This window comes from Ursus arctos, unplaced genomic scaffold, assembly GCF_023065955.2.
Source record: "Ursus arctos isolate Adak ecotype North America unplaced genomic scaffold, UrsArc2.0 scaffold_21, whole genome shotgun sequence".
Classification (NCBI taxonomy): domain Eukaryota; kingdom Metazoa; phylum Chordata; class Mammalia; order Carnivora; family Ursidae; genus Ursus; species Ursus arctos.
Genome location: NW_026622886.1, coordinates 36,888,942 through 36,913,027, shown reverse-complemented (window position 1 = coordinate 36,913,027; position 24,086 = coordinate 36,888,942). Strand labels below are relative to the sequence as shown.

Below are 24,086 nucleotides of genomic sequence, written 5' to 3'. Positions count from 1 at the left end.
GCCACCCAGGCGCCCCGAATCATCAGATTCTACTCCTGAAACTAATATTGCGCTGTCATGTTAACTAATTGGTATTTAAATAAAAACTTGAAACAAAAATAAATCTATCTAGCCCCCCATTCATGCACCCAAGTTTTTTTGCAGTTTTTGTTCATTACAAGCTATTGAAATTTGAATTGGAAATGAAAAATAGGGACGCCTGGGTGGTTCAGTCGGTTAAGTGTCTGCCTTCGGCTAAGGTCGTGATCCTGGGGTCCTGGGATCGAGTTCCACATTGGCTCGTTGCTCAGCAGGGAGCCTGCTTCCCTTCTCCCTCTGCCTGCCGCTCCCCCTGCTGTGCTCTCTCTCTCCAACAAATAAAAATCTTTTAAAAAGAAGAAATGAAAAATAATGTTGCAGATGACATCTTTCTGCATGTGTCTGGGTGCATCCTGTGCAAGTGTTTCACACTGTGTATCTACCTGCTAGAGAAATTACTGGGTAATTGCTGGGTGTGTGCGTTTATGTTTCTCCAATTTACCCTACTTACAGACAGCTAGGACTTTCTTCTTTTTTCTCAGTGTTCACATTCTATTATTCCTCTTCACTCTTACCTGATGACTGCATTTATTTCACCGAGATATTAGGAAAAAAACATATCAATGTTGTCCCACCTCCAAAATTAGACATCTCATCTGTCGACCCCTAAATACTCCCCTTCCCTTGCTCTTGGGGCAGTGGATGGCCGTGTGAGCTGGGTCTTATCCTCTCTCGCCTACTTGAGATTACTCACGCAGAGCTGTCCCCTCTCCTGACACTTTAAAGTTCCCTTCTCTACTCCATTAGTCTTAGCTGCATAAAATGTTATATTTTATTCTTAATAAAAATTCCTTGACTTACACCCCCCCCCATGCTATTTCCTTATGTCTTGCAGTCTTTTAATGCAAAATCTCAATTCCTATTCCTCCTTCTCTTTTAAAACTAATTATACTTTCATTTTTACTCCTTGACCGAATTTTTCTTGTCAGTTCAAAAATTAACGCCACATTGAAAAATCCAATTAGTCTTCAACTTAGTTGACTTGCTTTCTCAAGCGCATTTTAGAGTGATTATCATTCTCCCCTTGAAACACTTCTTCATTTTGTTTTCTAGATGCCATGTTCTTTTAAAATTTTTTTTTCTTTTTGGTTTGTTACTAACTCACTGGCCATTCCTCCCTCAACTTTTTGATGAACTCATTTACTTTTCTCAGACTCTAAATGTGGAAATACCCCAGGAACTATTCTTCAGAATATATATATATATATATATATATATAAAATTTAATATATGTAGTTATATATTTATAATATATATTCCTGGTAATTTTATTTTATATTTTATAATATAAAATGTAAAAATAATTATTATAAATATTACTAATATATAATAAATATATGAATAACATAAACATATACTATGAAATGTATAATATAAAACAACATGTATATATATAATATAAAAATAGATCTTTTTAATCTATACTTGCTTCTTGTGGGAGTCTGGGACTTCTAGATTTCTAGCCCCAACCTCTCTTCTGAATTTTAGATTTCAGAAGTCAACTCTGTTTTCTCTGCCTGGGATGCTCTTTCCCAATTATCAACATGACTTCTCCATTTGACTCATGCCTCTGCTCAAATATCAATTTATTAAAGGAATTCTTACAAAAAATTTGAGAGAGCATCTCTTCTAGCACTCTCCAGCACCCTTGTCCAGCTTTATTTTTCTTCATAGCAATAATTGTTTCTTGGCATGATTACATTAAGCTGTTTATTAACTGTCTCTTCTCCCTAGAATGTAAATTCCATGAAAGTTATATTTGGTTTGTTCTCTGCATTATCTTCAGTCCTTATAGCGGTGCCTGGCACAGCAAGTACTCAATAATCATGTGTTAGTTTCCAAATAAACGAATCTTTAAATTTGCCAGAGTGTACCATTTTCTCCACCAGTGTGTTTATATACATACTCCCACTAGAATGTTTGAGAGATCCCTTTGCCTCAGGTCCTTATCTATACTTGATATTACTAAACTCCCCAATTTTTTGCCTGGTTTGTTAAGGCTATGAAATGCTATCTTACTTTTTAAATTTGCATTTCTTTATTTATTAATGAGATTAAGTCTCTTTTGTGTATTTACTGCGCTTTGGATTTCTTATATTTTGAATTTTCTGTGTATATCCTTTGCTCATTTCCTTCCTTCCTTCCCTCCCTCCTTCCTCCCTCCCTCCCTTCCTTCCTTCCTTCCTCCCTCCCTCCCTCCCTCCCTCCCTCCCTCCCTCCCTTCCTTCCTTCCTTCCTTCCTTCCTTCCTTCCTTCCTTCCTGTTTTTATTTAAATTCCAGTTACTTAACATACAGTGTAATATTGGTTTCAGGTATAAAATATAGTTACTTACCACTTACATACAACACCCAGTGCTCATCACAAGTGCCCTCTTTAATCGCCATCAACTATTTCACCCACCTCCCTCCTGGTAAATATCAGTTTGTTCTCTATAGTTAAGAGTCTGTTTCTTGGTTTCTCTCTCTTTCTTTCTTTGCTCATTTGTTTTATTTCTTAAATTCCACATGTGAGTGAAACCATATGGTATTTCTCTTTCTCTGACTTATTTCGCTTAGTGTAATACTCTCTAGCTCCATCCATGTCATTGCAAACAGTTAGATTTCATTTTTTATAGCTGAGTAATATTTCATTATAGCTATATAATATCTATCTATGTATATAGCTCACATGTTCTTTATCTGTTCATTTGTTGATGGACATTTGGACTGTTTCCATAATTTGGCTATTATAGGTAAGGCAACTATAACCACCAGGTCGTGTGTATCGTTTTGATGAATTAGTGTTTTTGTATCCTTTCGGTAAGTAACTAGTAGTGCAATTGCTGGATCATAGCAAATGTGTTGGGATAATTGGACAGTGACATGCAAAAGAATGAAACTGGACCACTTTCTTACACCATACACAAAAATATATTCAAAATAGATGAAAGACTTAAATATGAGACCTGAAACCATAAAAATCCTGGAGGAGAACACAGGCAGTAACCTCTTTGACATCAGCCGTAGCAACTTCCTTCTAAATATGTCTCTTGAGGTAAGGGAAACAAAAGGAAAAATAAACTATTGGTACTTCATCCTTTTCCCATTTTCCAATGGGGTCTTTGTTTTTAAATTTGTTTGCTTATTTATTTAATCATTGATTAATGAGAGTCCTTTTTATATTCTGAATACTAATTTTTTTGTTGCCAGTAAGACTGTAATTTATCTTTTAATTTATGATGTCTTTTATCATACAGATGTTGTTAGCTCTGTTTTAGTCTGTCCATTTTCTCTTTTATGATTCATGCTTTTTGTTTTACTTCAGTATCCTTCTCTAATGCAAATGCTCAAAGACATGCTTTGATTTTTTTTCCTAACATTTAAAAAATTTTGCATTTTATAGTAAGTTCTTTAATTGACATGGATATTTTCAGTTTTCCTTTTGTGTGTCATGATGTAAATGTAATTTCATTTTTGTTTAGATAGTCAATCTTCTCGTTGCTATTTATGAATTCCCTGTGCTAGTCCCACTTCTCTGTAATACCAGCTCTGTCAGCTATCACCAGTATCAGCACTGGTGGACCTGCAGTCTTTTATTCTGGTCCCTGATGTCTGTGTATTGCCGTTTCAACATTTCTGCCTTCGGTCTAACTATTATAGCCTTTTAGGTTTGATAACGGGTATGATGATTCTCCCTGTCTTGTTCTCTTTTAAAATTGCTACTGTTAACTATGCCAATCTATATGAATTTTCAGATGAAGACAGTTTCTAGGAAAAGTCTTTTGAAGTTTTTATAGATTAATTTTGACATTTTTATAATAACAGCTCTTTCTAGCTTAATAAGAAATATAGTTCTTCATTGTTAGGTCCTTGTGTCAGCTATGTGATTTTTTTTCCATGAAAGTGCTGAGTAATTTTTAACTTCTCCATATGATACTTGGTTTTGTTATATTTGTGTATTTTGTTTTTGAGAATAGGACTCTTTGTAAATTACGTATGTAAATTAGTTTTTACTAATATACATCAATTCTTGATTTTTATGTACTAATCTGTGTCAGGCAACCCTGTTGCACTCTCTTATTGATTTTATATAATAGTTCTATGCATTTGTTTGGATTTCTATGGGGATTTTTACGTCATCTTTGAATAATACTAATTTGTTGCTTTATTGCTATCTTTTGCTTCATATTTCTGTTGTTTGTTTACTCGTTCTATTGTACTGTTGAATGTAAGTATTAATAGAGGCCATTTTTGTCTCTGCCATTTTAAGGAGAATGCATACAATGTTTCACTATTCAGTGCATTTTTTGAAGATGCTCTTTAACATGTTAGTGAATTCCCTTTTCTTGCTACTTTACTAAGGTGTATTATTTTGAACGATTCTAAGTCATAGCAAGTGTTTTTCTCACATACATTGAGATCTTCATATAGTTTATCTCTTTTAGTCCATTAATGGGATGAATTGCATCCATAGAATTTTTGTTATTAAACCATTATTGAATTTCTGGGATAAACTCTACTTTTATTTAAGCTCTGCTTTTAAAGTCTCTCTCTTCCTCTATATAATATGCATTATGTGTACATATATTATTTGTTGTATTATAGAATACATATATATAACCAAGTTGCATTTATATATTAGTATATATAGTGTGTAAGTGGGACTTTTCCCAGAACTTTTATATCTATATATCTATACATGATCAAAAATGAGATTAGACTGTCATTTACTGTGTCCAGTTTGCCTATCAGTTACACAAGCATCATAAAAAATGCTAAGGTTTTGTTTGCTCTTTTTTATTTTCTTATAGTAATTGTTTAAGACAAGGGTAACATGTTACAGAATTTCCTTTAAAGTTGAGTTGCCTGTAAAACTGGCATGATTTGTGTGTGTGTGTGTGTGTGTGGTTTTTTATTTTTATTGTTCACCAATGATTAGTATTTTTACTTCTTGGGTCATTTTTAATAACTTTGTAGCTTTATAGAAAATTCTTTTAAGTTTTCACATTTATTAGCATGTTGTTAGAGTATTCTCTTACTATTTTTCATTTTTTTCAGTAGTTATGTGCCCATTTTTATTCCTAATATCGTTCATTTGATGTATTTTTTATTTTTTTCTCCCTTGATCAATTTTTTCCCCAGAACTTTCCTATTAGTCTTTGTATAGATCTGGTTATTTTATTTTTCATCTTCTCAACCATTTCTTTATTTTCTATTCTGTTAATTTCTGCTCTAATGTTGTGTCCGTCCATGAGCATTCATTTGAATTTACAGTGTTGTTATTTTTAAAATTTCTTTAATTGAACACTTTCATGTAATTGCTGTTTCAGACACTGTTGAAAGCTCCCTGTTTTCTTTGTCTCTGGATCTGTGGTCCTCATTTTTGATTTCCTACTGACTTAAATATAGATTGCACTGTTTGAATATCATTGCCTGAGAATAGTGAAAATTTAAAGTTCCCAGTATAGGGGAGATGCTGAATTTTATAACAGGGAAGACTGAGACCAATGTTTTGGCTCCAAGCTCGTGGTTTGGATTGCTGATTTAAAAACAGCAAGTAGTTGTTGAATACTTCTCTTAGCTGGGAACATCTTTCACTGGCAGTGGAAAAGTTACAGCATTGACAGCTAACAGGTGTGCCAATAATAAGTCTAAATGACATGACCTGCATCCAGTTGTGGAAAGAAGAACAGTCATATTGAAACAATTAGTGAGTGATGTAAAATAATTTGATAAATTGTGTAGTCAGGCTTAAAGGATTTATGACTGCAGCAGAGAGAAAAGCATTGAGGGCTAACATTTTGGAATGTATTCTATGACAGTATGGACTTTCCCTGTGCTTGTGAATAATGTATAGGACTTAGAATGTAAGATCGAAAAGGAATATTATTGCTATTGGAGTAAATAGTATGATTAAAACATGAAGGTATAAGATTGGCTCATGGGATCATGAAAAAATCAGCTTAACTAGAGTAGAAGCTGGTTATTTGGTCATATGGGGAAAATGTGTTGGTAGGCAATGGTGAGTTTCATTGTGTATGGGCTTGATTGGCTACTGTAAGAAATGTGTTAAAAAGCAGAGTTTGGGGATAGGGAGGTAACATAAAAATGACGGTAAGGATGAAGACAATGATAATAACTACATACTTTTGTTGAAGCATATTATATACTAAGCACTGTTTCAAGTGCTTCCTATAAATGACTTAAATGAATACTTAGAAAAATCTCGAGGTAGCTATCATCTTCACCGGCAGCATCCCCACAGCATCGCACTCATCAGTAGCGGTAGTGAGTGTTGTGATATGTTAATGCAGGTACTGAGGAGCTCATCTAACTTGCCTAAGTTTTCCATCTAGTCTAGTAGATGACAGAGCTAGGACTTTTAGCAAACATGCTTCTTCAGAAGTAATTGTTAAAATTAGTCCATAGGATGGAGCTGAGAAAAAGAGTGCATCTAGAGTTGTTGCTGGGAGGCTCTCGAATAATTCTGCCATGTGGTGATAGAGGCTTGGCCTTAGGAAGTAATAAATCAAAGAGGACTTCAGACTTCCAAGCATGGGTGACTGCGTAAATGGGACATTAAGTCTGCTTTCCTATGTTAAGTTTCTTTACCTTTCTTTGTCCCCTTTTTCTCTTCTTCCGCTCTCTTGCCCCATCAGCCTTTCTTTTTGGTAGTCAATTGAAGAGTGAGCGATATATGGGATTAGATATTTATTTTTTTTCTTCCTCAGGTCCTAAATATAGCTACCATACTGTTGGAAAAACAAGGAAAAAAATCATGTTTTTGAAAAACCATGGAGGATTTAAGATATGCTTTTATTCCAGACCATAAACCACTCTTCAATACCAAATGATGTGAGAACACTGTGTTATCTCCACATATGTCCAGGTTTCATGCACAGACATCATTTAGAAATTTACATTTTAGGGGTGCCTGGGTGGCTCAGATGGTTAAGGGTCTGCCTTCAGTTCAGGTCATGACCTCAGGGCCCTGGGATCAAGTCCCATGTTGAGCTCCATGTGGAGCTTTCTGCTCAGTGGGGAGTCTGCTCCTTATCTCCCTCTGGCTCTATCCACCCCCTACTCCACTCATGTGCTTGCTCTCTTTCTCTCTTAAATGAATAAATAAAATCTTTTTTTAAAAAGTAATTTACACTTTAAAAATACTTTGATTTAGAATCAATGGACTAATCCTTCCAGTAACTTAGATAGTAACAAGAAAGTCTTACCTTCTACGTTTCTGTGCTAATCCAAGAACTCAACAACTGAATAGATGAAACCAAGTCTGGAGGCAAGTTCTAGTAACTACTATCCCTGTGTAACTTTGGATAAATTACTTTATCCTTTAGACTCAGTCACTCCCATATGTAAACTGAATATAATGATTCCTTACCTGCTGAAGAAGGAAAAACACATCTGTTATGTGAAATGTAGGAATAGACCCACTAAAGGGCTTCCTGAGAGGAGTAAGAAGGGGGACGATCTGGTTTTGGTGTGTGTACTAGTTATTATTAGAGTATACTCATTGCCAACTTATTCCAGTGACCTGTCCTCCCAACAAGTTATACTTTTTTGGACCTCAGTGTTTAAAGTTGTCCTACTGGGTCAGATTTCTAAGAAGAAGACAATGTAGTGTGTGAGATATTTATTTTGGATGGGAGCCCAAGAAGGTAGGGAGAGCCTCCGTAAGACTACACTGCAGTCCACAGTCCACAGCCTGTGGAAGGAGACAGGGAAGGAAGAAGCACTGGTTGTTTCAGACCACAGCCCAATTGCAAGAAACATTCATCCAGGCCAATGGAGACTCCTCGAGGCAGAATTTCCTGTTAGAGGAGTCCCTGACTCAATGGAATGGGCCCACCTTAATGCCACTGTTGTGCTTAGTCATTGGCTGGGAGTACACTGAGGAGAGCGCTGCTTTCGCCGTGACAAATGCTGAGGGCCAACAGTAGAAATTGTGAATGGCGCATTTTCACAGCTGCCACATCTGCATGTAGCATCTGATAAAAAAAATATCACTATTTTTAACCTTGCTAGTGTTTTGTTCTTACTCAACCTGTCCTAAGCTAGCTTCGTGACTCCTAGTCTATCCATATGTTCTATTATGCTAGCCAATTTATGTCTTCTAATTCATTCCCAATCCTGGGCATATAGGTCAGCTATTCCAACTATGTCTCATTGAATTAGATTTCCATTCATCCTCTTTTGGGAACATCTACTGATTCTAAGAAATGAGTAACTCTAAGAATTTCCTTTCTTTTTCTAAGTTCTTGATGTATCCAGTGTTTCTGAAGAGTATCGTGTAACTATTTTGATTTAGGACAAGATAATGTAAATCAAATTGGTTAAGAGTACTGATTTTGGAGTTGAATATAAATTGATTTCTAATCCTGGCTCCATAACTTACTACCTACGTTAATTTGGGCAAGTTACACAACCTTTCAGGCCTCAATTTTCTGATCTGACAAATAAGATAGTGATATTTTCCTTATGGTATTGTAAATATGGCACGTAGAAGGTGCTTAATGAATGAAAGGTACATTAATAATCATTTCAACTAGGACTTATGAGTTTTCTGTACATTTCCACGTTCTTGATTCCCTATTACCTTTTTACTAGAGTTACTTCAAACGTAGTTCCACTCTTTCTACTTCACATAATCTTAGGACCACATCCCCTACATTACTGAGAAGTGGCAGGCCATCAATTATTCAGTATTTATTGAGAACCTACTATGTGCCAGGAACTAGTTTTTGCAATTAGTCTACAGCAGTGAGTCAGACAAACCAAGCGTTTGAACAAAGCATTCAACCAAGGGAAGCTTACAATCCATTTCCTCAACTTCTGTGTTGTATACTTCAAAATGTCTTATTTATCTTTACTTCCCTTTTCTGCTGTAGTTCTGTCTCACAGGAAGATTGTCCTTATTGTTTTCCAATACTCTCCGTAGTTCTTTTCTTACCCAGCTGTCCTAGAATCTTGGTTCAAAAACTGTTTCTTGATCTACTGTGTGTCTACTCTCTGTCTCCCCTAGATCATCTTTTTCTTTGCATACAATTTTCTCCCATAATCTTACAAAGAAAAACACGAACAAACCTCATGTAGACATGCTTATTGCTTTTTCTTTCTTCCTTCTGTTTCCATTGTTTTTCAATCTGGCTTTCACACCAAGTCTACTTAAATAGCTCTCTCTTAAACGTGACCTACTGTGGCCTTCTCAGCTATTTTTTCCCTTGAAATCTGAAGCACTTGTTCTTAAAACATGTCTTAAAACATGACACTACTTAAACTCAGTGCTACTTCTGTGTGTTTTTTTTTTTATCACAACGTGTCATCCTTTGCTCATAATTCCATTTCTTCAGTGATTTTCTCAGCAGTTATTTATTGGCTACCTATTATGGGCACTCAAGTGCAGATCACACAGACTCTGGAGAGAGAGTCTAAGATTCTGTTTTCTCTCTCCTTCACTAAAACCTCAGTGCTTTTCTCTCAGCGATCTCACCCACTACAACTGCTAATTTAGGTCTTCAATCATAACCTGCCACTGAATTTCATTCCTGTGGTCATGTATGCCTTCTATTCTTCTGGTTTCCTGCCTGTTCCTCAAACTCTACATGTTTTAAATGGATGTTACCATATTCACCTAACTCTTTCTTTTAAATTGCACCTATCTGCTAATATCATCTTCCAGTCACTGAGGCTTTAAGGTTTAAAGTGATCTTTGTTCTATTCCTTAAACCTATCTCTGGTTTATCCTCATTGTTACCATTATTTGCTTCTGCTTCTAGTTCTTTTACTTCCTTCTTGGAGGATCACAGATAACTCACTTGCCCTTGAGCAATGCAGGGATTAGGGGCACTGACACCCCATGCAAAAATCCATGTATAACTTTGACTTCCCCAAAACCTAACTATTAACAGCCTACTGTTGACTGGAAATCTTACCCATAACATAGTCAATTAGCACATATTTTATATGCTATGTGTAGTACATTCTATTTTCTTACAGTAATGTAAGAGAATACTGTTATTAAAATCATAAGAGAAAACACATTTATAATACTGTACTTATTGAAAAAAAATCTGCATGTAAGTGGACCTGTGCTGTTCAAGTCTGTATTGTTCAAGGGTCCACTGTATTTTTAAAACCACCTTTCCAAAATCCTTGCTCATCTTCTAAACAAGATCTGATTCCCAGCCTTGGTATTCTCTCTTCTCTAATGACTGCTTAAATCTTATATTCCATCCAAACTTCTGTTGCCTGGGTTTATACCCTCTGTCCCTCAGCATCACCTTCCCTACTTGTGCTTCTCACTTTCACACCTGCATGACCATACAAAGGCCACTGTTGCCATACCATAATCTCTGTTTAACTTTGCTCCTAGCATCCCGTCCTTCCTTCAAGGTCCAACTCCAGCATCGCTTTTTTAGATGCCCTTTATCCTTCGTCCCTCCAGACAGAAGGACTTTTCCCGCCTTCTGAAACAGAATAGAACATTTTATTTCTTTGTCATTCATTATATTGTATCTTCTCATTTCACTTAGGAGGCTTTGAGGTCCTTGAGGCCAGAGACTTAGGGCATTCCTGTTTGTATTCTACGGGATACTGAGTCCGCTGCCTTACTCGATAAGCATATGTTAAAGGAATAAATGAGTTGAGAAAATCTTCCTCTCTTCCAAAGTAGTTACTTGCCACTAAAGTACACTGATGAAGTAATAAACTGTGTATCCCGGCTGAGTGGTCTTCAAGAATACAAAGTAATCAGTGTGCTTTTACTAATTTCTCCCTCTCTCATCCAGTTACAATGTTAAGAGAACACCTTTCTGAGCCAGGCACAGGGAGCAGGGGTACCAAATCATGGGGACACAGTCATCTCTCTGGAGATGTTTACTCTCTTTAAGACTGGCGTGCATACAGATGACTACAATGTAAAATGAAATAAATTTTAGCTGAGAACTTATATGAAAAAAGTAATCCATTTAGAAGAGTTACTACATGAGGAATGGGTTTATAAGCATACTTTTTTGGAATATTCTTTATGAAACCTCAAAAGAAATCAGTAGCTTCCATCCTTATATCTCTCTGAACCTTCCTATGGCAAATACAGTGATGGTTTTTCTTGAGCAAGTCTTAAAATTATAAAAATCTTGCAGAAATAGTGTATTTATTTCCCATAAAGCTACTTAGGTTGTCTAAGATCCATTTTGTTTGAATGGGTCTGGAATTTTGAATCACAGGTGAATATAAGTTACAATATTTTAAACGGTATTTTCTTGGTGAAAATAATGTTTTAAAGACATGCTGAAAGGGGATTTGGTGTTTTCTTTTCTTTCTTTCTTTCTTTTTTTTTTTAAAGGTTTGTGGTGAGTTTGCCTGCATGAAGAGGTGTGATCTTTGTTATAATCCATACCTAGTAGGTGCTCAGTATATGTTGTCTGAATGATAACAGTTGGAGAGCCCATCTGTCTACGCAGTTCTATGATATAGGGATTTTCAAAATTTAGCTTTGGAAAGAAAAGGCTAGTTAAATATAGAAGAGTGCATGCTACTCTGGAGAATTTTAAATGTTCAAGTGGGCAACACAGACATATTTTCTAAAAGTTAACTAAATTACACAGTGTAATAATAAAAAGTCCAGTGGCATTATATAACTTCTAAATATTGATTTTATTTCTAGGTTTTATCTCCTGTTAGCACTCAACCCAGACAGGAAAACGGGTACATTCTTTATGATTAGAAAGGACTCTTTTGCCATTAGATCATGCTAAATTGATAGTTTTTATAGCCTGACAAGAGACCAAGTCATCATTACCTAGAGGGAAACACTTAAATCATGTGAAGACGGCTATTCTGTTCGGAAGGAAAGTTTGAGTTGACTGCTTGAGATTCTAAGTTTCACTTCCCAAGTGGCAAGGGTTAGTTTTGCTGCGGAACTGACAGTTTCTACCCTCTGGATGGGTAGATTAGACTGGGAAATGTATAGGAGGAGAGCTTGTCAAGGAAATTCAAGGAGCAGAGCTGATAAGTTCTAGAGGGAATTCTAACCGGGTCCTCTGATTGAATCATAAATGCTTATATTTTATGGACTTATACAAGTGTGCAGAAGATAAAGAGGAAGAAGCAAAAGAAAGAGCAAAGAGTAGAAGGTGTGGGAGGAAAATATATTAGAAGAGGCATAAAACTCTGTGACTTGTCCAGCTTATCGTTTCTTGAGCTGTGAATAAAATACCAATTTTGGGAGCATTTTTGGTGATGATTGAAAATTTTTGAGACATTTCTTTAACGGCAATTCATGGAGCCTGATTACTGGATTGCATTAAAATTCCAGAGTTCTAGGAAACAATTCTTAACAAACAATAGAAATGCATTTTTATGTCTCTGGACGGGCTGCCACAGTTCAGTTCCCAGCAGGATGAATCCACGTGTGGCTCTTATGATTCTTTTATAAAAAACAAATGATGAGTAAGAAATGAGTTGTTGGAGGGTGTGAATTTGTGATGAGTATGAAGTGGGGTATGTAGTCGTCAAGGGATTTTTTCCCCCCTAAAACCAGGCTATCATTTATATTTATACTTCTGCCGCTTATAACCCATTGCTTCATACTTAAAACAACCGAGTGCAGGCTGAAGCATCTTCTTGAAGTCTTACTTATATTTCACATACAAATTTGTGATTATCCAGGCTTAATCACCATTTGGAATGTTTCATATTGATTACATGTCTATCCTTTCTCACTGATACTGTTCCACAGTATTATGATAATTGTTATAGTTGAGGTAAACTCTTAAACGAGGATTTTCTTCTATGATTCTAAATATTTATATCGATCACATGTTTTTCTTGGACATACGGCTACCTCCAGCCTCTAAACAAAGTAGACAGGAAATAACAACAATTAGCCTCATATAGTACTGATAGCTAACACTCCTCTCACGGTTACTGTTTCTCAGACCCAGTTTGCCTTACATATAGTCATTCATGTAAGCTTCAGGACAATTACATTAACTAAAGCCTAGTATTGCCTACACTTCACAAGGTGAGAAAAGTGAGGAGCAGAGAGGTTAAATAATTTTCCTGTGGATATATGAGAAGATAAGGGTCAGAGCCAGGATTTGAACCCCCCAAGCAGTCCGAATACTTGGTATTCCCTCCTCTCCACTTTTATAGCCCAACTTTTAGTTGAGCCAGGGTTTGAGTAAGTAGCTATGTTACTCCAAAGCTCTATTTTAATATGATTATTTATTAACATGGGTATCCCTCCCTTACTAGATTATGAGCTTGTAAGAACAAGAACCATGTTTTATTAACTCTGTCATATATGGTGTTCAATAAAAATTTTATTACTCCTGAATTATAGCTTATTATTGCCTTGAGATACTCACTCTGTCCAGGAGACTGTCCAGAAGTCACTGGTTTTATGTCCACAGAACTTTTAGATCTACAAAACAAAAAATTCAATTGTTCTCTGTAAGGTGGGATATTGTATTCATGATTCTCTTGTTTCTTTTCTATTTCTAAGAATACAACAGCATGAATGAAGCAGACTTTTTAATGGATATAGGATAATTGTAGAATCATGTTACTTGATTGAATTTTTTTTTCTTTTTCTTTTTCTTTTTTTTTAATACTCTTTCCTACAGGGTGCTGCTCTAATTAGAATGCTGGCTAATTTTATGGGCCATTCAGTATTTCAAAGGGGTTTGCAAGTGAGTAAAATGCTTTCTATTTTTTCTTACATTTTCCTTGTCAATATATTTATTTTAAAGATATTTCACAGCTTGAGAAATTGCCGATATGAAATTGCTGCATTTGATGGAAAACTTTAAGATGAATAAGGTAAGTGGTGGCTTTCCATATGACAAATGAAAGTGGTAGATGGGATTCTCACTGTATCAACTGGTAAAACTTGAACTATTATGCAATTTAGAGCTGTTAAATATGCATTTTTAAATTGAAGTATTTTTCAAATATGTGAGATTCTAAATAATTGGTATAAGATTTTCTAAAAGCCTACTTCTCTTTCCTTTGGTATAAAAGTTAATATAAAGTGAAAATAAATTATGTTAGGCTCAAAATCTTAATGCAATTTTTCAGAATGTGTCTTTTATGTTGTTATTGTTTTACTGTTGATATGCTTAAATTGTTATTTGTTCCAAAGATATTTAAATGTTTTTAAAATTGGAAATGCAGTGTTTTAAATAAAAGGGAAAAAAAAGAAGCAGTGTTATCATATTGCATTTAAAGTATGAAGTATGGAATCTAAGAGTGATTCTTAAAAAAGGAGGATTCTTAAACACTTTAAAGCAAACACAAATATAGAAAAATAGAACTTTTATTCCATTGAACCTGTTGAAGTAAATCATGTTTCCAGCAGCTGTGATTGATGAATTATTTATGATGCATTCTGCTACTTAGAAGTGTCCTTTAAAGTAAATTGATGTTCACCTGAAATACAATTATGCTAAGACAGAGAGAGCAATCAATCTTATCTGTTCTTAGTAAGCTTTTCATTTTGAAATTTTAATAAACTACATGTGGGGTTAGGTCAAATTTTAGTAGTGTAATTCTATCTTTACCCAGAATAAACTAAAAGATAAAATACAAAGCAAGAGTTAACTATGTTACGACAAAGTTACATATACTTAACACGACAAAGAAAAATATATATAAATTTGTTGAAGAATAACTTCCCTTAGAAAATATTCTTACAGATTTGTTCCAGCAGGGATTGAAATTTACTTTAATCAGCTCTTTCTGTTCGGGACATCTTCAGAACGGCTGAATTCTATTGAACCTATTTGCCGGGTGCTGAAGTCTCTATTCTGATCACATAGTTGGGAAAATCTTTTTTCTCAGGGAGTGCCCTCCATGAATATCAACTGTCTGGAGGAATGTCCTTCCTATCCCCAGTCCTTTGTTTTTCCCCCTTGAAGTTGTAGTGTGACAGTTCCAGAAAATATCTAAGCTTTCATAAGGGCAACACAAATTGAATTTGATTTCCTGGTAGCAAGTTGATATGAAATCACTTTCTGTATAAAATTTTTATTGTTTTTCCTCATCTGTGTGTATGGATTTGCTCAGCAGATTGAATAACTCTAGTTATATTATTTGGAAAGGATTATTGTTTTGCAAAGTTTTTCTTTATCCTGTTGCTTTTTTGGTGGTATGCAAAAACACATCAATTTTTAATACACCCTTTACTACTGGTCCAGTCTCTTCAGTTTTATCTGAAAAAGAATATAGCCTCGGACTCCTATGATATTAAACTTTTATTCGAAGCTTGTGTTAATGTGCGCCTTTATGCTCTGACACATGATTTGGTTAATTTCAACCGAGGGGACTCTATGTTTGTCAACATTGCGTTTCATTTGCCTTGTGACATCTCATTGATCAGATAGATCTCTATCCTTCAGTACTTCGCTTGCAGCTTTACGTATACTCATCACTCAAACTGATTTAGTGTATCATCAGCAGTTTGGATTAGTTTACAGTAGATCCCTATGTCTAGGTGATAAATTATCATCTCTTGTGCATGAAGATGTATGGGATACATTTTGGAAATGACCTCCTGAACAGATAGTTCGTGTCCTGGTGCTGAGTGGTCACCGAGTTGATATTAATATATTTCCCATCTACAAGGCTCTGGGGAGTCTTGGTTTACACGTTGTTGCAGGAGCTAATCTGGCTGTCAGTGCTTACCTCTGCTGGAAAATCTATTAACTGTTTTTACATTAACCATGGCTGTTTCTGTGTTGGCAAATAGAAATTTATGTTGAAGACAGACCCAGAGTTAGGTTCGTAGTCAATCCCAGATTACATATAGTATGTTTTTCATATACATTTTTCTTCCTCCTTTCTTTTCTTCCTTCTTCCCTCTTTTTCTTGCCTTTCCTTTCCTCCTTTTTGTTCTTCAGTTTATTACTTGGACCTTTCATGTTCCACACAGGAACAATCTTATAATGGAGGTTTCTTCTAAAATTTGTGTTCTACAATTTTTGTATCCTTAAACCATTAAGGATGGTTTTGTATCCTTAAACCGTTAAGGATGGTTTTGTATCCTTAAACCATTTAAGACCCATCTTAAACCCTTTTGGGAACAAGTCAACTATTTTTTACAAATACAACCACAAATATATAAAATATATACAGTTAACCCTTGAACAATGCAGAGGTTAGGGGTGCTGACCCCCTTCTCCCCCCACACACACAGCCAAAAATCTGCATATAACTTTTGGTGCTCAAAGACTTAACTACTAGTAGCTTACTGTTGACTGGAAGACTTACTAATAACATAAACAGTCAATTGACACATTTTTGTATGTTATATGCATTTTATACTGTATTCTTACAATAAAGTATGCTAGAGAAAATTTGTTATTAAATATTAAGGACAATTCTTTACAATACTGTACGGTAAAAAATCCACATATAAGTAGACCTGTGTAGTTCAAACCCATGTTGTTCAACGGTCAGCTGTATATATTGTATAATGTACACAATATAAAATTTAAAATCAGATATAAATGTATACTAATATATAAGAAATATTAATAGTATAAAATAGTTTATATAATATTTATATATTAAATATAATAAATGTAATATAGAAAGGTGGTAGGTTTCTGGAACATTTCTGGATCAGTTCAAATGTTCGTATTTAACTTACAAAGTATCTGAGTATCAGTTCAACTATATTCATTTACCTTTTGTATTGTATTGTATTGTATTGGAAAATACATTTTCAGTTTCACTTACCCATATATTCCTCAGTAGGAAGTGACTCTAGAGACTTTTTGAGAAAAGTTTTGTTCCTAATAACCATGCAATTCATTTGATAAGCTATTAGAAAGTCTAATAAATAGTTTCATACCGAATAATCACAACTTTCCTTGGTCTGGTCTTCTTGATTTTTTTTTTATCTAATTCCCTTATTTCTTGAATTTCATTTGATGCTTAAATGGTTCAGTGTAGCATAGTTTTAAAATATATTGCCTCCCATCCAAGTACTAACCAGGCCCAACCCTGCTTAGCTTCTGAGATCAGACAAGATCAGGTGTGTTCAGGGTGTTTACCCCAAAGATACAAATGTAGTGATCCGAAGGGGCACCTGCACCCTGATGTTTATAGCAGCAATGTCCACATAGCCAAACTGTGGAAAGAGCCCAGATGTCCATCAACAGAAGAATGGATAAAGAGGATGTGGTGTATATATTTGATGGAATATTACACAGCCATCAAAAATGAAATCTTGCCATTTGCAATGACGTGGATGGAACTAGAGGGTATTATGCTAAGCTAAATAAGTCAATCGTATTATCATATGATCTCACTAAATTTAAGAAACAAGGCAGAGGATCATAAGGGAAGAGAGGAAAAATGAAACAAAACGAAACCAGAGGGAGACAAACCATAAGAGACTCTTAATCTCAGGAAACAAACTGAAGGTTGCTGGAGAGGAAGGGGGTGGGGGGAATGGGGTGGCTGGGTGGTGGACATTGGGGAGGGTATGTGTTGTGGTGAGCACAGTGTGTTGTGTAAGACTGATGAATCACTGAACTCTACCTCTGAAACAAATAATACATTATATGTTAATAATAAAAATAAAATAAAATAAATTGCCCCAAAACTTCTTTTTGTAAATAGACAGTATATATAGTTATAAAAAATTCATCCTGGCTACCATTAACAAGTCAGCTTCGGTTTTGATGTTTAAATTGAAAGTGAAATGTAGAGGAAACCAAATGTGAACCCTTGTTGGATTATGTATGCCCTCATAAGTAATATATTTTTAAAACATAGAAATGTTTGTAGTTTTGCAAACTTCTACGTATCTACTGTTTTACATAATCCATTTCCCAAAATAATAGCTGGTGTATTGTGGGAAGCATGAGGCAATGAAAATGATTCTCAGTTCTGTTTCCAATTAATGGTGGGCTTTCTACAAGTCACGAAATCCTTCTTGGCCCCTTGCCCTGTAGTTATAAAATGCAAGAGTTGGACTAAATACTCTTTAAGATTTTATACTCTCTAAGATTTTTTTCATCTTTCAGATTCTCCAAATGTAAGCTTTATCTAATGCATTTTTTGCTAGTTAGACAGTAGGGGTTTGATATTTTAATTTGGGAACAACTATTTTAATTTGATAGAAAAATTTATAAACTAGATGTGCAAAAGTGAGTGACTCCCTGTTGAATCTTAGTTATTATCTGAATATTAAGGCTATACAGCCTTCAATATACATAGTACTGTAACTGTAATCAAACCAGACCAGCATTTGTCGTTGTAGGGAATTTTTGCTGGTGATGTTTCTTTTTGCCTTCTGCTAAAAAACTGCTTATATTTCCCTTGCTTTTTAGTTTTCTTTCATATTTTGTTACACTTTCATATTTTGCTCTGGATACTTTACATTTTTATGATGAAGCTGCAGTTGTCTCAGATGACATTTTCTAAGGACTTTTTGAAATTTCTTGGTGATTTTTAGTGTATATGCTATCTTTTATAAATCAGAATTTCTACTTATAATCCTGGAATCAGCTGGAGTCAACTGTACCTGTGGGTCTGATAGCATTGAGATATAGTGGGTGTTGGTCTTGAGAATTAGCATCCCCCAGATAAGTGTCATTATAAGGGATTCAAACTAGTGGTAACTAACTTTTTCAGAGACAGGAAGAGCTGCTTTTGACCCTAAAGGAGGCTCAGTGGAATTTAGACTTTCAAGGTCCCCCTCCCAATTCTCTCCCGTCAGAAATAGCCTTTGTTCTCAAAGACTTTGTGATTCTGTATGCTGTAGTGATGTTCTATTGAAGCAATCATTTGTTTTCCCAAAGCCTCTTCTTCAATTTAGGCAACTGTAGATGATAATTTAAGAAACTGTTTGACCCTGAATACCATAGTTTATCAGGACCTTATTACCCATGATCAATGGTATCACTCATCTAAATCTAATCAAGGCGGAAATACAGATTGCAGATTCCCATCTTTGAGGGTCTATCCCCTGGAACATAGCCTTCCTGGTACATAATACAGTCGCAAAACCAAACCCATTCTAGGTCTTTCAAACAGAAAGGGATTTAACACAGAATATATGCATTTTCTAAAACTATTAGGAGGGTTAGAGGAGTGAACGTCAGGAAAGCTACTGCTAGACTTAAGAAAATCAAGATATTTAGTTATCACAAAGAATTGCTGATACCCATACACTCGGTGTAGTTCTAGTTAGGTTTGGGGAGAGAGTGAAATTAGATGGGTTGGTTCAATCCACAGTCTTCATCCAGAAGCGCTTTGAAAGACTTTCTTCATTTGGCTTTGGTGACACTGTGGTCTCCTGAGTGTGGTCATAGTTCACTCCATGTTCAATCCATAATACTGTTTAAGTATTGCTGAATCTTTCAGCAGTTCTTACGTCTTTTTATTTCCTGGGGTTCTTATTGTTTCAGTGCATATTTGTTAATTTTCACCCACACGTAGTAATGTTTATGCTAATGGTCAATAAATTAAGATGTACTTCTTTTACTTTTTTTTTTTTTTGTAACTGAAGTTCTTATAGCTCAAATCCTCATTCTTTGTAAGTGCTATAGGCTTATTTCTGAAGTAATTCAAGTAATGCTTCTTTTAGATAAACTTTTTTTTACATGTCTGCTAGTTACATTTTCTCTTTTTCTCTTATTTTTCTGGAAATAAAAGAATAAAGCTATAATTATGGAACCCTCAGATAACATTGATTGGCTCAGTAGCTATTAAAAAATAATTATTACGTAGTACTATTGCTTTTTCTTTTTTAAACAAAACAATATTGTTATAATGATTTGAACCTCGCAACACCATTCTTCATGTTATTATGAGTCAACACCAGGGAATTGAAATTGTGAAGAAACATCATTATTAAGCTTGCTATAAACTCAAAACCTGAAATCCATGTCAGAAAATGAGTTACCTTCTGGCTCAACCAATGAGGGTAATTCAATATCATCTAAAATGTAGTTGAATAAAAAAGATTTCTCTTGATTAGTATTTAACTGCTCTTTTCCATAAGATAACCCAGAACAAGATGTTTGGCTCCAATTATCAGGGTAGAAATTGCTTATGCAAATCAATGTAAGGCAATGAGGTGTGGATAAAAAGCAAAAGGGAAATATCATTATTATTGGTTTGTGCTCATAAAATTCTGATAGCCTGAAGGTAATGACAGGCATGAAGCCGGAGGGATTATTAGTAGCAACAACATACTCAATAACTTGTGTTCCAGTGAGAAGTTCTATGTTAACATGTGTACACAGGATTTTTATTCGATAACTTCCACCTTGCATTTCTGAGAGAGCATTTTCTCCCTTGCAGGTAGATATTTCAGAAAAATGAAAAGTCATAGAATAATAGAGGAACAGAGACGGTGTGTCGAAGTTCATTTTCTTTATGAAGAGATAGTACTGTGTTTTCATCCAGATGGTAGCTGAATCATGTTTAATCTAAAATGAATAACCACAGACAGATTTTGCTCAAATTTCTCCACGTTTCACTTAAATTACTGGGCAGTTTAGATATACTATAGGTAGAAAGGCTAACACTTCACACTAATTTGTTGTGATCACTCAATACCATATGATAATAATGTTATCATTGCTGGTGTTTTTTAATCATTGGATTTGACCTCATTAGCATTTAGTTTATTCTAGACCTAACTAGAAAGCTAAAATTATTGAGAATGTTAATGTAGAAAAAATATTAATTATAAGGAAAGATTCCATGGATTTGAGAATCAAGAATACTATCTCTAGTAAAAAACAAATACTTTTAAAAATTAAATAGCAGTAGTTACTCATATTTCTCAGAGAGAAATAACTTCTATTTCATCAGTTTCAACTAACTTATGTACAGCTACTGATTGAATCTTTATCATTTTGCCTCTGAGTTCAATGTTGTTAAGTGACTGCTATGACTATGTAACATTAACTAAAAACCTTTATTATTAATGACAAATATCGCTATTTGGTCATTCTGTAGGCATTTACCCAGCTAAATAGGAAGTCTTAGAAAGTTATACTTATTGGTTTTCTTTTACCTGTTAGTTAAGGGCTCAGGATATTTTATACATTTTAGCTAAATAGAGTTGATCCTATAAAATGATGTCTTAGATAACTTAATTTAAAATCTAGGAGTGGATATATTTGTATGTGGGTATGTGTGCATATGTACACCAGTCTTTAAATATGCATGTCCTTGGGTACACCGATCTGCAAAGTGCCTCTCACTCCTTGCAGACTGTACCAATTGATTAGCTTGCTAGCCCAGAATACAGTATACTTGCCTCACAGGCATCTGTTTCCCTGACCTATTATAACTCCTACATCAGCAGTTTTCTTTCTTCTTCTCTATTAATTTCTTTTTCTTTTCCTTTAATGTTCTCTTTTCAGAACCTTCATGTAATAGCCTAGAACCACATATCTGACAATGTTGTAAATTTTGATGCAAAAAGAACCTTTCTGAGCTGGGAAGGTGGTTTTTCTCATTACTCATATTTTCCCACTTCTTGGTGATGGTATTATATAGGATAAAACTGGGTGTACTGTAGTATATTTCGTTTTTTCCTTGTTTGTGGACACCCAGATCACATTCCAGTTTCTGTTAAATAAACAATACTGTCATGATCTTCAAATTATAGATTTTCCCATTACATTTTGGTTGTCTCTTCATATCCATTTCTGGAACCATATTATCAATTTTTCTCCCAAAATGTTTAGCCAATATAGTGGTAGAAGTAAAGTTTGAAAGCTCTCTTTTTATAATGCACTAAGCAAATAGCCTTAGGTCTTATTTTCAAAATAATTTTCTTACTAATTTAGTAAGTAAAAAATCACCCAATTGCTATCTCAGTGTATATGTTTTTATCACAAAATATATTGAAAACATTTCATGTATTCTCTTGCATTCCACTCTTTGGTGACATAATCATCCATGTATCCTACCCATTTGAAGATTGAAGTTTTACTCTCATTCTCATAATTTTGTATAAGTGGGTATACAGTAAAAATAATAAACCATAACATATTTACTATACATTCTTTTTTCCCCATGATATCTAAGTATCTTAGTATTATTGTGAAAAAGCCCATGTTATAAATTAGTGGCTTAGGAGGAGTGCTAAAGACCTAAGTTATATATTTGGAAAATGACTTACAAAAGGTTCAAATGCATTCAAAACATTTGATCTACCTCTGTGTTTCTATCCACAGGAGAGAGGGCTCCGTGCTAGTATGACACACACAGAGATGGCGGTGTTCATTTGTCAACCTGAATCTCATTTCCTCTTGCAATCAGTCTCTTATATTCACCTATTCTCTTCTGCTCAAGGTCTCTCCCCGTGATTATTTTACAGATCATTTTTTCCCCTAAAGAGCCATTGCTCATTATAGTGTTAAGATCTTTTCTTAATGCTTTGTGCTAATAAACCAAAATTGTGATTTCACTTCCTGCAGCAGCTGTGCTTCATTTTATATCCACGGCACACGTTGCTTCCCCCATCAGGCATGTTCGGTTACTCATTTATTCTACGCAAACTTATTACATACCCACTCTATGTCAGACCCCGTGAGAAGTACCAAGTATTCAGGGCATGCTGCACACAGCAGAGATGGCCCCTGATCTTATGAATCATATAGAACAGGATAAGATTGACCCTAAACAGGAAAAAAAGCAAATACGTATGTATTTACTAAATGTGAGAAATGCTGGGAAGGAAAAAATAGAACACTGTAAGAGAACATATGGGGAGATGGGTCAGGCAATTTTAGATTGGGTGCTCAGGAACTCCTTCTTAAGAGAAAGGCATGCATACTGAGGTCTGAAGGCTGAGAGAAAGCTGGAGGAGGAAGGAGATCATCCCAGAAATATGGACGGGCTTGTGCAAAGGGCTGAGGCCAAGGACTGAGCAAGTTCTAGGAAAAGAAAGAAACTGGTGTGGCTGAGCAGCGTTAGTAAGGACAAGAGAGAGGGCAGGAGAGGAGGGCAGGAATTCATCATGCAGTGCCAAGGGGGACGGTGCTAAGAAGGCTGGATTTTATTTTGAGTGCAGCAGGATGCTATTAAACAGTTTTAAACTGGGATGTGATGTGGTTCTATTTATATTTAAAACAGCTATCTGGCAACTTGTAATAGTACATTGAGAGTGGGGCAATCAGCATACCAAGAGAGGAATCAGGTAATAAACCGTAGGAGAATATTTGAAGATTCAGGGGAGAGATGATGGCAATGTAAGTAGTCGGTAGATACACAGAGACATGGATGGATTCAAAATGTTTTTTGAAGGCCAAATACATGGATCTAGGGATAGATTGGGTGAAGGGTACATAGGAGAGGTGAGGAAGAAGAGGTACCTGAGAATGATTCTACCGTTTCTGGGGTAAACGCCTGGAAACAAGCCCTGTGGGGCTCTAACAATTGGAGGTTGAGAGAAGAGGAGGGGCCCCGGGCTAGAGATCGGGATAGGGTAAGGGGAGAGGAGGCAGAATGCCAAGGGTGTGGTGTCCCCAAGTCAAGAAGAAAGTTTAGTTCAAGAAAGTTATACGCAACTAATGAATCATTGAACTTTACATCAGAAACCAGGGATGTACTGTATGGTGACTAACATAATATAATAAAAAAACATTAAAAAAAAAAGAAAGTGATCAATGAGGTTAAATGCAACTGAGAGGTGAAGTAAAGACTGAAAAGTGTCTTTTGGCAGCTGGCAAATTTTTTGATTATCTGTGGAATGGGTTAAAGAGTACATGGAAAATATCTGAGTAGAAACAGTGTCTGGAGAGTAAAATTTAAAGAAATTTGCCAAGGAAAGAGATAAGAAAACCAAAGTAGGTTGTTAGAGGAGGATAAGGGTAAGGAAAGTTATGGTTTTGTTTTGTTTTTAGAGATGGGGTCAGTTGTACGAGTTAGGCTGGTAGAGAAGGAGTCAGGAGAGGAAAATCTTAGTGGACAGAAGCTAGAGAAGTGAGAGGTGGCTGGGACACTGGTCCTTGAGAAGGTAAAAGAACTGGTCTCT

The 24,086-nt window shown here is 35.3% G+C and overlaps 1 protein-coding gene across 1 annotated transcript in view; it reads left to right on the top strand.

Annotated features, from left to right (window-relative positions):
- TRHDE (thyrotropin releasing hormone degrading enzyme) overlaps positions 1-24,086 on the top strand; it is a 363,943-nt gene that overhangs the window by 243,472 nt on the left and 96,385 nt on the right. Inside the window, exon 7 of the mRNA XM_026500012.4 lies at positions 13,699-13,764. Coding sequence (XP_026355797.1) covers positions 13,699-13,764 — 66 coding nt within the window. The remainder of the gene's footprint in view (positions 1-13,698; positions 13,765-24,086) is intronic.